The sequence below is a fragment of the Geotrypetes seraphini genome, chromosome 3 (assembly GCF_902459505.1).
Source record: "Geotrypetes seraphini chromosome 3, aGeoSer1.1, whole genome shotgun sequence".
NCBI lineage: Eukaryota > Metazoa > Chordata > Amphibia > Gymnophiona > Dermophiidae > Geotrypetes > Geotrypetes seraphini.
In genome coordinates this window covers 278,867,154-278,883,027 of record NC_047086.1, presented here as the reverse complement: position 1 = coordinate 278,883,027, position 15,874 = coordinate 278,867,154, and the positions used below count along the sequence as shown (strand labels likewise).

At 42.4% G+C, this 15,874-nt stretch overlaps 1 protein-coding gene across 7 annotated transcripts in view; it reads right to left on the bottom strand.

Moving 5' to 3' along the window:
• The window catches only part of LTBP1 (latent transforming growth factor beta binding protein 1), a 941,660-nt gene that overhangs the window by 28,349 nt on the left and 897,437 nt on the right, over positions 1-15,874 (bottom strand). For all 7 annotated transcript variants that reach the window (XM_033937066.1, XM_033937071.1, XM_033937073.1 and 4 more), the window contains one exon: positions 12,136-12,306. In XM_033937066.1, coding sequence (XP_033792957.1) covers positions 12,136-12,306 — 171 coding nt within the window. The remainder of the gene's footprint in view (positions 1-12,135; positions 12,307-15,874) is intronic.

Here is a 15,874-nt window from a genome sequence, read left to right as displayed (position 1 = left end):
TTGTGTAATTTATTAATATTAAAATAAAGTTAAGCATTTTACAAGTAAAAAATTGGGAGATGGTTGGCATCCTATGATGTTACAGGAGCATGTATAAGGCTATATGATCAAAACCCTGAATTGGGTACACTGCACCAAAATCTGAGGTATACAACCAAGGTTAAGAAAAAAATTTTCATTACAAAGAAGAAGCCATACAAGATTTATTTCAGAGAAGGAGGTTTATTATATACTTTAGAGCAGTGTTTTTCAACCTTTTTACACCTATGGACCGGCAGAAATAAAATAATTATTCTGTGGACCGGCATCGGTCCGTGGACCAGCAGTTGAAGAAACTGGGCTAAGTCGTGGGCCAGACCCCGCCCATCTCTACCCAATCTCCACCCCAGACACCACCCCATAATAGTACTAATTGCACCTTGCACATCCTGTGCCTCATCTGGAAGCCTTCCTTCTGATGTTGCAAAGTCAGAGAGAAGGCTTCGGTTCAGGCGCAGGATGCCAGTAGGAGCCACTGCCCGTGGCTTTGTGCATTGAATCAGTTAGGAAGAGGGAGCTGGCTCGAAGATAACGCCGCATCGATCGCACCATGGACCGGCGGTTGAAGAACACTGTTTTGGGCCTGATGCACGTGCCGGCAGGAAATTTCTGTGGACCGGCACTGGTCAATGGATCGGTGGTTGAAGAACACTGCTTTAGAGTACTTTCAAACCACAAGCATTTTTCTGTTTGTTTTCCTCTAGAGCTCACCACCTATGCTACCATCCTCTGGTGCTCACCAGCACACTTCTTCTCCCCCTTGGGTCAACAGTTTCTAACTGCAGCGAGGATTCTAAAATGAATCCCTGAGTTTAGAAAATTATTTTAGGGAGGAGCTTCTGGAGGGAGAAATACCTTCTCATCCACAAATTCCATAAGGATGATCTGCTCACCCTAATGTTGCAGATGTTAGCAGTTTGGAAAGATGGCTGATGAGTAGTCGACAAACAGCAAAGTTGGAAGATCCTTTCTTGCAGGGTATCAGAAATGTTTCCAAAGCCTTTCTGGTTCATAGGGTGATTTGAGAAATGATTAGAGCAGAGTGGGATTCTCTAGATGCTGTTCTAAAAATCAGCAGATCAACGGCAAGGTTGACAAGGTTTTATTTAATTGCAGCAGAAGAGATGGAGAAGCTTTGTATGCCCAAAGTGGATGCTCTTGTGTCAGCAATGACTAAAAAGACCACCTTTCTGGTTGAGAGTGGCACAGCATTACCCAGTATCATCATCACATTGAAGGACTTTTGGAGTACAAATTTTAAGTATCAGCTCTAGTTTACAACAGTTGCCTGATTTCTTGAGACTGAAGATCCTGAGTCCTCCGAGGTCTTGTATTTGGCCTGGCATTCATGGCAGTGAAAGAACAGAAGAAAATATGGGACGAAAGTGACTAAGGAGATCAAATTGAGTGTGATAAGAATGAATGAGGGACTGGCAGTAATGTGTGGTAAGTTACAAGATTAAAGATAATCTAATCTTCTAGTTCTGCATTGCTCATACCTAGAGCAGGCTCAAGGCGACTTATAGAGAGGGGCGGGGAAGGGAGAAGAGAAGAGGTAGGAAGAAGGGAGTGTGTTGAAGGAAGGAGAGGATATAGGTGATTAAGTGTCATATAGATGAGTTTTCAGTTTCTTCCAGAATATGGTGTGATTAGGTTCTGTTCTGATCGTTTCTGTAAGGTCATTCCAAGTTTTTACTCCTAGAAAGGTGAACATGGAGTGGAAAACACGTTTGCATTGAAGATTTTTTGTGGAAGGGAGATTTAGAAGTATTCTGTTGAGGATTCTGTGGGAAGTAGACCATGCCTTGGAGAAGAGCTGGATGAGAGGAGCCGCGGAATTTCCGTAAATTATGCGGTGAATGATGCATGAAGTTTTGAAGGTTATTCGTGATGGGATGTTGCCTGGTGAAGGCTGTAATCGAGACATATTTTCTCAGGTTGAAGATTAGTCTAACAGCAGTGTTTTGTATGAGTTGCATTTTGTGGATTAGAGTGGTGTTGATTCCCATGTAGATGGAGTTGCAGTAGTCTAGTTGTGGTAGTATCATCAGTTGTATAATTAAGGAGAAGTGGTGTTGGTGAAAGTATGGTCTGATTAATCTTAGTTGTCTCAAGGTGTAGAGGGTTTTCTTTTGGAGACTGGAGATTTGTGGTTCCATAGTAAGTGTGGAGTCCAGTATGCAACCCAGGATTTTGGAGGATTCTTCTACAGGGAGTGTCTTGCCCTATCGAAGAGTGATACTTGTAGGTGCCATCTGTTGAGGTGTGTGGAAGTATAGAACTTTGGTTTTAGTTGTGTTTAATTTTAGTTTGCTGGTAGTTGCCCAGATTTGGATTCTTTCAATATTATGTGAGACTTTGTCGGTAATGTCCGAGTGATTGTTGGTTATGGGAATAAGGAGAAAGATGTCATCTGCGTATGTGGGGAGACAGTGAAAGGATCAAAAGGTGTGCGAGGGAAGCATATGCAAAAACATAATGCTAGAGGAAATGTTTATAGTATTAGACTTTTTGACCATCATCGCTCAAAATTGGTAAAAATAAAATTAACATGAAGGATCATATTTAAGTTGCAGGCATAATTAGTACAAACTAATGTATGTCTAAAAGTGTTTGCTTGTGCAACTTTAAAATAGTACATCTTTTATCTAAGGATCTTATTTATAGCAAGTTCTGGAAGAAAACATGTCCACAGGAAAAAAAACCAACTGTACAAGTAGGAAATTTTTGTGATACCACTGCAGGACATTTTCCAGAAATTTAGGAAATGGGAAAATGCTCCAAAGTTATTTTTGTAGAAGATTTTAATTGAGTAATCTTTTATGCAGACTCTCCCAGAAATTGCCCAAAATGAAGTAACTGAACAAAAAATATGCTTTTTCAAAACTGTGCAAGCACACAAACTCGCAGACTTTTTGTACTTCTTCTAACCTTGAAATTTACTGTAAAACTCTTCACTCATTCATTTTAGTTCTTTGCTGTGGATAATAATTTCATTTAGTCCACTGTATACAAAGATGCCGTAAGGGGCAAACTCTAGATTGCAGATTCCTTAGTTAATATGATCTTGTGGATGGCTGGGGTGCTCAAACGGGAAGATGGAATTTCAAAGGATTTTCTTAAATATTCTAATATGAATGATGTGATGCCTCTAAAATTAGCTGAAGAAAGTTGTGGGAAAGTTGGCTACCAGGGAGCTAAGGAACAGTGCTATGTTTTACAAACAGCACTCTGTGCTTATTTAAGATTTCAATTTAAATACTTTGGTACTGGCAATATCTAGGTCACTCTGCCCGTTTAGTTTGAAACACTGGGTGAACTGTAGTTCCTTTATACTAAATGCTAAAACTTTGTCTCGCTAGTGGTAACAGTTTCAAAATACAGTGGAACCTTGGTTTACGAGCATAATTTGTTCCAGAAGCATGCTCGTAAACCAAAATACTCATATATTAAAGCGAGTTTCCCCATAGGAAATAATGGAAACTTGCTTGATACGTTCCCCCCCCAAAGGCCAGCAGCGCTGCTCCCCCCCCCGCCCGAACAACTTGAAATTTACTCCCCCATCTGGCACTGGCACGCAGCCCACAGGATGTGCCGGTGCCGATTAAATAACTTCCTGCCTTTGCCGAGCCTTGAGCATGCATCTACGCATGCTCAAGGCCTTCTCATTCTCCCTCTCGCCAGACGGGGGGTAAGTTTCAAGTTGTTCAGGCGGGGGGTGCCGGTACGAGCGGGGGGGGGGAGCGATGCCCATTCTGGGGGTGTGTGCTCACAAATCGAGTCAACCCTCAGTTTGCGAGAATGTTTTGCTCGTCTTATACTCTTCTACAAGTTTCTGATGTAACATTCACGAAAGTGATGTTGACTAATAAACCTTCCTATTACTGAGCATGGTTCTAATGCTTTGAAATGACAGACTAATAAGGAGAGTTAAAAAAAGCATGGAATGAACATAGAGGATCTCTAATCAGAAAATAATGGTATATATTGAAGAATTAAGGCCAGTACTGGGCAGACTTGCACGGTTCTATGTCTCGTATATGGCCATTCAGTTGAGGATCGGCTGGGATAGTTTAGATGAGCTGGAGTGAGCTTTGACGGAGACTCCAGTAGATACATAGTACTGGGCAGAGCTCTGGGTTTCTGGCTCAGAAATATCTAAGAAAAACAACAATTTAAATTAAATCATTACATTATAGAGCGTCTATGTTTGGGCAGACTGGATGGACCATTTGGGTCTTTATTTGCCGTCATTTACTATGCTGTTATGTTACTATTAAACAAATATTTGCTATAAAGCATTACCTCTTGAAAGTTTTGGGGAGATTCCTGAGAAAGGTTCACCAATTATGAACACCTCCTCACCACATGCATTCTAGGCTTGGTAAGAGAACAAAGGTATTGAAATATTTCTTGCTCAAAAGACTGAAAAATGATCTGAATGAACAGGAAGCCGCATAAGCACTGGCAAGCTGTATGCAAAGCATTAATAAGGAAGGCAAAAAGGCAGAAACTCACAGAGATCAATACTCAGCCAGCTAAGCTGATATTTAGAACTTAAGTGGCCATGGGTTGCTGTATAAATTTAGTACTGTGTTTTATGTGGTCCTATTATGCAGTTATCCCAGTAGCATAGTAAGGGGGTCCACCTTGGGCGCCATCTTGCTTGGGGTACCACCACCCCTTCTCCACCCCCTTCCGCACATGCACCCCTTCTCTTCCCCTGTACCTTTTTAACTTCAGCATGAGTAGCCAATGAATAGCTGTCCGCTTCAGGTTTGGCACTCTCTCTGACGTCACTTCTGGGATGTCACTCCTGGGACCCGACATGGGCAGTAAGTTGGTGGTTGCTCATGCCAAAGTTAAAAAGGTACAGGGAAGGGGTACATGCGTGTGGAGGGGAGGGGCGGCAACACCCCAGGTGCCACTCACCTTCACTAAGTCACTGAGTTATCCTGCCCAGTTAAGGGCTGAATATCAGAACTGGCCAACTGCTGATTCTACCCTAGAATGCCCCTAAAATAGCCAGCTTTCACTTAAGCGTTAACTGTTAAATCTCAACAGCGGTAATCAGTTAGGTGATGCTGGAAATTTGCAGATAGCCCTGAGCAAGTGATTTAATCAGTCAGCAACTGTTTCTGGCTGGTTAAATAATTTTGAATATTGACCTGATAATAAAATCTTTTTCAGGTACACCTGAAGCAAAAAGCCTGAGAGGGAGTCAGTTTGACCATCGAGAAGTAAGAGGTGGATTCAGGAAGGACAAAGCCATACTTTGCTTCAGTCTACTGAGGAAGATGTTAGGGAGCATCCATACCAGAAATAGTATTTACAGATGATGATAAGAGAGGAACTGAAACAAATCTTGGTAAACCTGGAAGATGTAATAAGAAACTGACAAGCTAAAGAGCAGCAAATCACTCCAGAGTCCTGAAAGAACTCAAAAATGAAACTATAATCTGTAACATATCATTAAAATTGTCTACAATATCTGAAGTGGCCAGTGTAATCACAGTTTTAAAAAGTATTCCAGACTAATCCAGAAAACTATAGATTGGTGAGCCTGACCTCAGGGACTCATCCAAAATTGGTGTACATTTGCTGTGGCTAGTGAGAATCCCCTAATCCACTTGAGGTGATCGCAATCGGCTCTGCACTCTAAGAGTTAGATTACCACAAAAGAAGGATGACAACCCCAGACCTGAGGGTCTTATGTCCACAATTCTTTCACCAATTTTCCCTATATCCAGTGGCATACCAAGAGGAGGGGGGAGTGTGGGAGGGGGGTGGTCCACCCCAGGTGCAAGCCATGAGGAGGGTGCTCCCGGCCTTGGAGTCATGGCCCAGGAACTTCCCTTCTCATGGCCCGACCCCAAGGCTTTCGCTCCTCTCTTTACCCGATTGCAGCAGAAAGCCTGCAAAAAGTATCGCGGGTACTTTAGCGACCTTTGCAGGTTGCCATAGGCCTCAGGAGTTGTTGTCCCTCTGCCGCGATCCTGCCTCTGACATCAGAGGAGGGGTGGGACCGCGGCAGAAGGACAACAATGTGAATCTCCTCATATAGTGCACAAATGTGCAAAGGTCTGGATTTTTCTTTTGATCACTACATAGCCTAATGTAGGCCTATGGCAACTTGTAAGTGTCACTAAAGTACCCGTGATCCTTTTTGCAGGCTTTCTGCTGCAATCGGGTAAAGGGAGGCGCGGAAGGCCATAGGGGAACACACAGGCCTTCCGGGGGGGGGGGGGGATGAGACAGTCCTTCAGGTGCAGACCTTCAGGGGTGTAGTATAGGCCTTCAGGGGTGTGGTGTAGGCCTTCAGGGGGTTGCAGGCCTTCAGCGATGGGCTGTAGGCCTTCAGGGGGGACAGACCTTTGAGGGGGAGGTACAGTCCTTCGGAGGGGTGCAGGCCTTCAGGGGTGTGGTGCAGGCCTTCGGGGGGGACAGACCTTCAGGAGGGGGTGCAGGCCTTCAGGGATGGGGTGTAGGCCTTCAGGGGGGACAGACCTTCACGGGAGGGGTCCTGGTATAGAAATACACGGAGGGAGGGAGGGAAGGGGAGGTTCAAAGATACGTGTATATGCCGGACTTTGGGGGGGAAGAAATAATGGGTCTAAAAACAGAGGAGTGGGAGAAAGATGATGGATAATGGGATTTAGGGAGGGAAGGAACAAAAAGGGAGAGAAGTTGGACACAAGGGATGGTGTGGAGGGGGATAGAGATACTGGATAGGTGGGAAGAGAAAGGGAGAGATGGTGGACCCTGGGGTGGTGGGGAAGAAGAGAGAGATGCTGGATGAAAGGGTAGTTGAGAAAAGTTGAATCTGCGGATGGAGACGAAAAAAAGGAAAGATGCCAGACCTCCGGGGGAGGGACGGGAAACGGAAGTGGAGGACAGAGATGGCAGATGGATGGTCAGCACGAAGAAAGAAGGAGACCCTGGCAAGCAAGACAACCAGAGCCTGGAACCAACAAGATTTGAATACTGACCAGACAACAAAAGGTAGTAAAAATGATTTTATTTTCTGTTTTGTGATTACAATATGTCAGATTTGAAAAGTGTATCCTGCCAGAGCTGGTGTTAGACCGCAAACGTGAGCTAGGATTTAACAGAGAGAGGAAAAGTCCTTTTTGTTTCTTTATTTTGTTTACACCACAGCGCCAGTGTGATTAGGAGAAGCCAAAGGGGGTGAAAAGCTATAAAATAAACCCACCAGGATGTTTGAAAAAAAACACCCAATTGGGCAGGAAAATCGAATCGAAAAACCAATTCAATAGGTTGAATCAAATTGAATCAAAATTTTTTTTCCTGAATCGGGCAGCACTAGTTTGCGCTACTGTCTTAGACTTTAGGGCCTGGGAATGGGGAGAGATGGCATCCTCAGTACTTTATAATGCAAGTGAAATGAGGATTTGGTCAGACTTTTGAAGGGTTTGCAGAAGAAAAATATTGTATAGGCCGGGGACATGAGACAGCAGGAAATGGGAACTTTTCTTCCTTCTATTTTTGTGAATGGCAAGGCTGAGGACATCAGAGAGTTCAGTTAAAATATATGCTTTATAAGAAAATATAATAATGTATTTTATAAAGTTTATAAGCATTGCTGGCCTACCTGGTGAGGTGTTCCTAGTGGTGGTGGTGGTGACAGCGTGTCAATGTGTTGAGAGGAAGAGGTGGTTTGGGAAATTCTGCTGAACAAACTCCGGGCCCATTTCCACCCCCCAGTTAGTCCACTCCACTGGTTCACACACTGAGTGGGTCTTTGGGTGTTGTGCCTGGGTAGTTGTTTTGGGATCTCTTCCAGTGGTTGGTCAGCATCTCCTTGTGGTCCAAGGAAGGAAACTTTGTTAACCTTAGCATCGACTTTCAGAATATGTTTTTAACAGCGCTGCTTGTGTGGCATTAGGCTATGTAGTGATCAAAAGAAAAAAAACAGACCTTTGCACATTTTTGCACTATATGAGGAGATTCACATTTCCTGCACAGCTAAGTCTGTATGAAGTTACCTTGTGCTGTATTTGACATCTAGCAAGGTCTCTGTTTGGAAGGAAAGATCTAAGCTTAAAAATGAAGTGGCCAGAAGTTATGGTAAAAGCAGATAGCGTAGCTGGTTTTAAGAAAGGTTTGGACAAATTCCTGGAGGAAAAGTCCATAGTCTGTTATTAAGATATGGGGGAAGCGTCTGCTTGCCCTGGATTGGTAGCATGGAATGTTGTTACTCTTTGGGTTTTGACAAGGTACTAGTGACCTTGATTGGCTACCATGAGAATGGGCTACTGGGCATGATGGACCATTGGTTTGACCCTGTTAGGCTATTCTTATGTTATGGTCTCATCTGTAGGGGCTTTTGTTTTCACTTCTTATTTTAATGTATTTTTTTTCTGGGAACTTATCAGTGTTTTTTTATAATGGGAACAAAAATGGAAGAGAATTAATGTGTGTGGAATGGGGGGGGGGGTAACTAATTTCTTCAGCTAAATAAGTTTACTTTGGTGTTCAGAAGCCAGGCCATTAAAAATGGATATACTAACAGTATAGGATCCCTAGAATAAAGGTTCCCAAACTTTTTAATGTCTCCTTTTTTTTACCTATCTTCCTCTTTCTTTCATCCCTTCCAGTATCCACTTTCCTCACATGTTCTTAAGATAAGCCATGCTATGTCAAGCCAAGTTCCTTGGGCAGTCTGCATCACAAGTAGTTGGCAAATACCAAAGAGTAGATCATATTTTTCACAGTTGATCTGAAACAATTTGATGGCTTTTACTGGTCTTTTCATTCAGCCATCTCCGTTCTGTTCTCCATATTCTCTCTCTTGTTTGTTCTCCTCTGCTTGGGCTATCGGTCCAAATCCTAACTCTTTAAACTCCAAGTTTCCAAGTTTATTTACAGTTTGATATACTGACCATCAAACAAATATCTGGACTCTTACCCCACTGGTTCAAATTGCCACCTTTCCAATCTTATTCCTATTCCTCCTCTCTTTCTCATGTACCCTTTGAAAAGTCTTTTGTCTCCAACAAGTTTGCCTACATTCATCTTTCTCTCTCATACTTACCAACTCCCAGAGCAATGAACTACTCCTACTAAAAAGACAATGCAGACAACTAGAAAGAAAATGGAGAAAAACAGTCAAGATTCCACAACCATGATAAAACAACTACAAACAATACAAAACATAGCCCTAAGACTGGTTTACTCACTGAAGAAATTCGACCACATCACAGAGGCATACCACGACTCCATTGGCTCCCAATACAAGCGAGAATACACTTCAAATTTTCCTGCCTACTATTTAAAGCAATAAACGGAGACAGCCCAGCCTATTGGAACAATCGACTAGTTCAATCCACCTCAACCAGACATAGGAGAACCCATATACCATTCATACACTCTCCAACCAAAAACGTCAAAAGAAAAAAACTGTACGACAACCTCCTAGCCACTCGATCTGCAACACTCGACCCCCAACTCTACAACCTATTGACTTCAACCACAGACTACAAAACCTTCAAAAAAGAAATAAACCCTTCTATTCAAAAAACACATAAAACTGAACTTGTCACAAGCATCACCTGCAACTACTCCATATGTACTTCTAATGTCATGACTATTCAGACATAATTTATGTTATGTTATGTTTGGAATAATGGTTACATATATGAAGTTCAATAAAAGAAAACCTTCACTGCCTGTTTCTATTCTGACCATTTATTCCGTTTCATGATTATTACAAAAAATATTTTTTTTACATGGGGGGGATGTGTCAAAAATTATGGGCCCCGGGTGCAACATACCCTAGGTACCTATATCTCACCTTGTCCAGCACATCTATCTTCAACGGAGGTTGAAGACACTGGAGTCATGGTCAGATGTAAGGACAACCCCCCACATTGTTCCCCCCAAAATTGTTGTCATGATACAAAAGAGATCTCGGCACTTATGAATACTATGCCCCCATTTAGTTCAAAATAGAGGCAAACAAGAACAGATTTAAACGAGCAACAGCAGGGGAGAGCCAGATATTTTGACGAAACAGAGAGAGTCACAAATTCCCTCTTCCCGTGGCTAACTTAGCTCCCCAAAGAAATGAGAGGCATGATTTGGCAGAGGCTGAAATCAGAGAGGGTGCCACCAGATTTTCAGAAGCCACAAGTACCTCTGCCACTCAGTTCAAAGAACCAAAAGCAAAGGTTCCGGAAGTCACAGGGAAGGCAGAGATATAAAAAAAAGCCACAGATGTGCAATGCCAAAAGTTGGCAGTGTAGTTTTGCTCCGGCCACAGTTCTATACATTCAATTTGCGTAATCAAATCGCAATTAGCCAGGAACCAAATAGCCAAAGTCAGAAAGGTCTCAACTGTGCGTACAAGAAGTACAGAGTTTGTGCAGGCAGTAGATGCGCTAGAAATTATGTTGACACCCCCCTCTCAACAAAGTGGCAAGATAGGATTTCACCTCTGGCGTCCTATGCAGAATTACATCTATCTTAAAGAACAGCCACCTATCTTTGCTGAGGGATCCCTTGCCATCAACTGATCACAGCACGAGCATCCCCAATCAGTTGAGCTGACAGGACTCACCGAAACTGCAGCTTCGGGGTATCCTGATGGCTCAGCTGATCGTGGAGAAATATCCCTTCTGTGATCAGCTGGGTTGGCCCCATGTGCCTAAGGCCCCACCCACAGGAGGGGGCCTAAGGCATCTGGGCCAATTCTGGTTGACCCAGGTGCCTATGGCCCCTCCTATTGGTGGGGTCTTAGGCGCCTGGACTAACCAGCTTTGATTATCGGTACTTGGACGATCTGTCTTTTTGATCTAGGCCACTTTTTGAATGTTTTTTTTTTTAATATATTTATTATGAGCCCCATAGTTTTCTGGATTGATTTCTCATCGTTCAAAAAAATGTATTTTATATGTTTGTTACAATTATCACCCACTATAATTAACACATATTTATTAACTCACTATGGGGTGCCTTTACTAAGATGTGCTAATGTATTTAGGGGTCCTTTAACTAAGGCGCGCTAGCCAATTTAGCGCCCATTATATTCCATGGATGAGTTAGTATTTAGCATGCGCTAATATTTAGCACGTGCTAAATCGGCTAATGCGCCTTAGCAAAAGTCCCTCTTAGTATGTGCTATCGATTAGTGAGTGCAAAATACCCAATGGAATATAACAGGCTATATGGCATTTAGCATGCGGTAAATCCATTAGTATGCCTTAGTAAAAGGACCAATATGTTTTATGAATGTATATGTTGGTATTTTATTATTATAATTTTTTTTTAAATTGCCTTTATCTTTTAGAATTAATGGACTCTTGATTCAGGCAGTAGTGCTGAAACATAGCCTGCGTCAAGTCCTTTTGCAATTAGCGATTGGAGAGTTGATGTGTTTTTATTTAATAAAAAAAAGATTTTTCAAGAATCAGGTTTCCTTTTTCTCAGCTGTTTGGTTATCCCTACTGAATTTTCTTGCTTTTGCAACTTGCAGGATTTGGTTCTTCCCTTCTTCTTGTGTTGGCCGCTCTATGTACTACCATAATACAATCATTTTTATCATAGCCTTCTAAGTATATTACAAACATCTCTGTGTTCATAGAGCCTTCTGTAAAATACACTGCAAAATGTAAATATCCTGCCTTGGATACTCCTTTTCCTGCAAAGGCAACATATACAAAATTGGGCTTTAAAGGTTGAATATAAGCCCATATAGAGAAGCATACACAAAGAAAAGATGAAAAGAAAAAAGAAGTTGGAAAAACATAGGGCTCCTTTTACGAAGGCGCGGTAGCAGTTTAACGCGCATAATAGCGCACGCTAAACCGCCGGATGCACTAGCCGCTACCGCCTCCTCTTGAGCAGGCGGTAGTTTTCCGGCTAGCCCGGGGGTTAGCGCGTGATGAAAAGTCACGCAGCTTCGTAAAAGGAGCCCATAGAGGTGAAAAGAATAAGAACGAAAGCAAGAGTCCATACTTAATGGACCGTTCCAAGGATGTGGCTAAGCCCTGAAGCAAAAGAATAATTTCTTCAGTATTCCCTTTAAATCATGTAACTCAGTTATGACTTTACTGTGAAGATCCTGCTACATTTTACCTGAGTTCTTCATGGGGCACAGTGCACAATCCATACCCCAGGCTTCACCATATAAGCAGCAGCATTCTGTGTATGTTGTCTGCTTTCCAACGAGAGGCTGACTGCAAACAAAGTCCTCACTTAGATGTTGCCAGCAGAGGTCCTGGAAGACATCAGTTTCTTCTGTTTGCTCTGAAAGAGAGATGTCATGTTTTAAAATGTTCACTGCCAGCTGATTGACCACAATATAAATCAAGCTGTAAGCTTTTAATTCTACATTTTAAACTTTATTATTAACCTAAAGAGAGCTCTATCTTTGAATGACTCCCTTTTTTAATAACTGAATCCATTTGATTTCTTTTCAGGATCACTGTATTGTAGGTGTTAATTTTTCAAAGCCAATAAAATGAACTATTCTTTCGTTATTCGACACCTTTGAATAGGGTAGTATGGAATTAACTTGAGAAAGGCACTTATTGAAAATAGAGGGATATTTTTGCCTCTCTCAAAGTTGCTCTTTTATCTGTAGACAGCCTGTGAATAATAAAGTTTTGCCCAATTATGTTTATCCCTTGAATATAGACTATCTTTATTAGTAGTAATTGTAAATTACTAACTAGAATACCCTCTTATATTGTATGGTGAGCTTCCAAAACCTACTGTGCACCACACCAATAGCCCTTAAGTCTGCAGGTGTCACCTATATGTAGGTACAGTGGGATCAGGGTGGGTTTTGAAAGGCTCACATGGTCCACTATAAGTATAGTAGTTAGAATGGGATATTGGCCCGAGTTCCCATCTCTATGGTTGACTATACCACCCACTATGCTACTCCAGAGACCTGATTGCTGCTTTACTAGGACTGGCTATAAAATCTAAAGCTGTCATACAGGCACATATGTACTATTTCATTCACATCTTTGGGGGGGTGGAAAGGGGTCAGTGATCACTAGGGGAGAATGGGGTCAGGGTCATCCCTCCAGTGGTCACCTGGTCAGTTTGGGCACCTTTTTGGCACTTATTTGTTGTTAAAATAGGTTTAGCCCCAGACGTCCAAATTGTGCCATGGACGGTTTCTAAAATGTTAGATTATTGCAGAAAAATGTCCAAATCATAAACCTGCCCAAACCACACCTTCAACACACACCTGTCAGATTTAGATGCACTGCAGACAACCACCATAGAAATTCATCCAAAAAATGGGTGCCAAAAATAGTGAATTGGAAGGGTTTGGTGAGAAAAACATAATACACAATAACATTTTAATAGAGTGTAAGCAAAGAAAAAATACATAGATAGAAAAGAAAGAGTAACAGGAGTTAGAAACTAAGAGGACTTATTTAAATGCAAAGTCAGAAAGGTACATGAATATAATCTCAGCTAGGGTAGGAGTGTTTGTCATATTCTGTGCATGTTATTATTGTACAGTAATGCCACCTAGATATAGGCGGTAGATACATTTTTTAAATAAAATAAATATGTCCTGCTATAGTATGCCTGTGTTTGACCAGAAAGTTAGCTACTTCTTCCATTAAAGGCCTGGATGAAGGGCCAAGATTTCAACTGCTTCTTGAAGTAGAGATAGTCTTGTCTTAAGCAAAGCCTTTCAGGGAGTGCATTCCAGAGGGTGTGGGCTACTCTGGAGAAAGCTCACTGATGGGTATCACATTGCATGATGTCTTTTGGACAGGCTGTGGTTATAGATTCTCCTTGGGAGGACCTTAGTGACCTTGGAGGTGTGTAGATGGATATCCTATTCTTCAAGTACTCTGGATCATTTCCTTCAAGGGCCTTGCAAATTTAGCTCTGCATTGTACTGGAAACCAGTGAAGTTTTTTCAAAAAAGGTGTGATTTGGTCATCTCTTACAACCTTTGCTGCAGCATCCTGAATCAACTGAAGCTGGTGTAGAGTGCAATACAGTAATCTAGTCTTAATGTTATCATGGCATGCACAACTGTGACAAGACTTGCCTTCTCAAGTAAGGAGAGAAGCAGTGTAGTTGTCACAAATGTAGACACAGCTTTTGAAGGTTGATTGGATTTGGGAGATCAGCATAAATGTTGAGTCAAGCTGTATTCCAAGGTTGAGTTCTGATCTGAGGGGGAGTTTATATTTCCCAAAAGAGATTTTGATGTCATTTTTCTTTGAACTGCTTCAATTCTTTTTACATCCTTAGTGAGATACAGCCTCCAAAACTGAACACAATACTCTAAGTGAGGTCTTACCAATGACTTACCAGGGGCACCAATGCCTCTTTTCTTCTGCTGCTTATAACTTTTTCTAAGCATTCTATAATCCTTCAATTTACAGCCACTGTCTTGTCACATTGTTTCACTACCTTGAGATCCTCAGTCACTGACACCCTAAGGTCCCTCTCCTGAGTTGTGTTTATCAGCTTCTTGCCTCCAATCTGGTATGTCTTCTTTGGATTTCTGCATCTCAAGTACATCAATCTGTTTTTTTCATATTAAATTTGAACTGCTAAGACAATATGGCATTTGATGAGAAGTCTGGACACTGAGCTCTACAACTGCTGACTCTTCGGTGGTACAATTGTTAAGTGAAAAGGGACGCTACGTACTTACCTGCCGACTTTGACAAGCTTCATTGTTCCTGCAGCTGGCAATGCACAGGCAGAGACAGTGCAGTAGCGAGAGTGAGAGGAACCCAGGGAGGTGATGTCCTGCTTCCCCTCCTCCATACACTTCTTCCCCGCCCCCTCCTGCTATATGCACACAGCTTCCCTTCCCCCATACCTCTGTAACGTTCCTGGCACGAACAGCAACCCCCAACCTGCTGTTGCACCAGCTCTTACTCTGACATCACTTCCTAGGTGCGGATCCAGGAAGTGACATCAGAAGAAGAGCCGACGCCGGTGCGACAGCAGGTTGGTGATTGCTGCTCACGCCAGGAACATTACAGAGGTATAGGGTAAGGAAAGCGGTGCGCACTTGCAGCAGTGGGGGGACAGGGAAGGAGAGGGGGGTGGAAAGGAGGACGAGTGCTTGCGCCACCCCCCACCCCCGCTGCCCCCTTTACTATGCCACTGAGCAGAGGAGTGCTGGACAAGGGAGACTTTGTTTATAGCTGTTACGGCTTCCTCTAGCAGGGTAGTGGTGATTCCTGTGTAGGCTGCCACTGACCTGCGCTTGGAACGTGTGTATACACCAAAAATAGTGAACATCTTGTTCATAAAGGAAGACAGGAAGCAGGCCAGGCTGGACAGCCACAGCCCAGAGTGATGTCTCTGTTAGGGGGTAAGAATAGACCCAAGAAGGTAAAGCTGGAAGAGGTTTGGGATGCTATAGGGTAGTTGGAGGAGTCCTTGTTAGACAAATTAGAAAAGTTTGAAACAGGTCAAGAATCTCTCCAGTCTCAGATAACTCATCAGGGGGAACTATTAAAACAGCAGGAAAGTAAGATGCAGATGATGGAAAAGGAGGTGAAAATTTGAAGGAGGAATGTATTTGATTAAAGATAAGCTTGTTACCTATCATCAGCTGGATGTCTTAGAAAATCATGAATGCCATCTGAATGTGCGTTTTCTTTTAACTTTCCAAAATTTTCAGTTTTGTCACCTACTGATACGTTACAGAAATATTTTCTGGAAATTCTGCAGATCCCCAAAGAGACTTTACCACCAATTTTGCACGTTTATTATGTGGACTGGTATGGTCATGACCAACAGGAAGCTAAGAAAGGAGGGTCAGCAGATCTCTCAAAATTTTTTTATATGTTGTCCAGTAATATCTGGATCC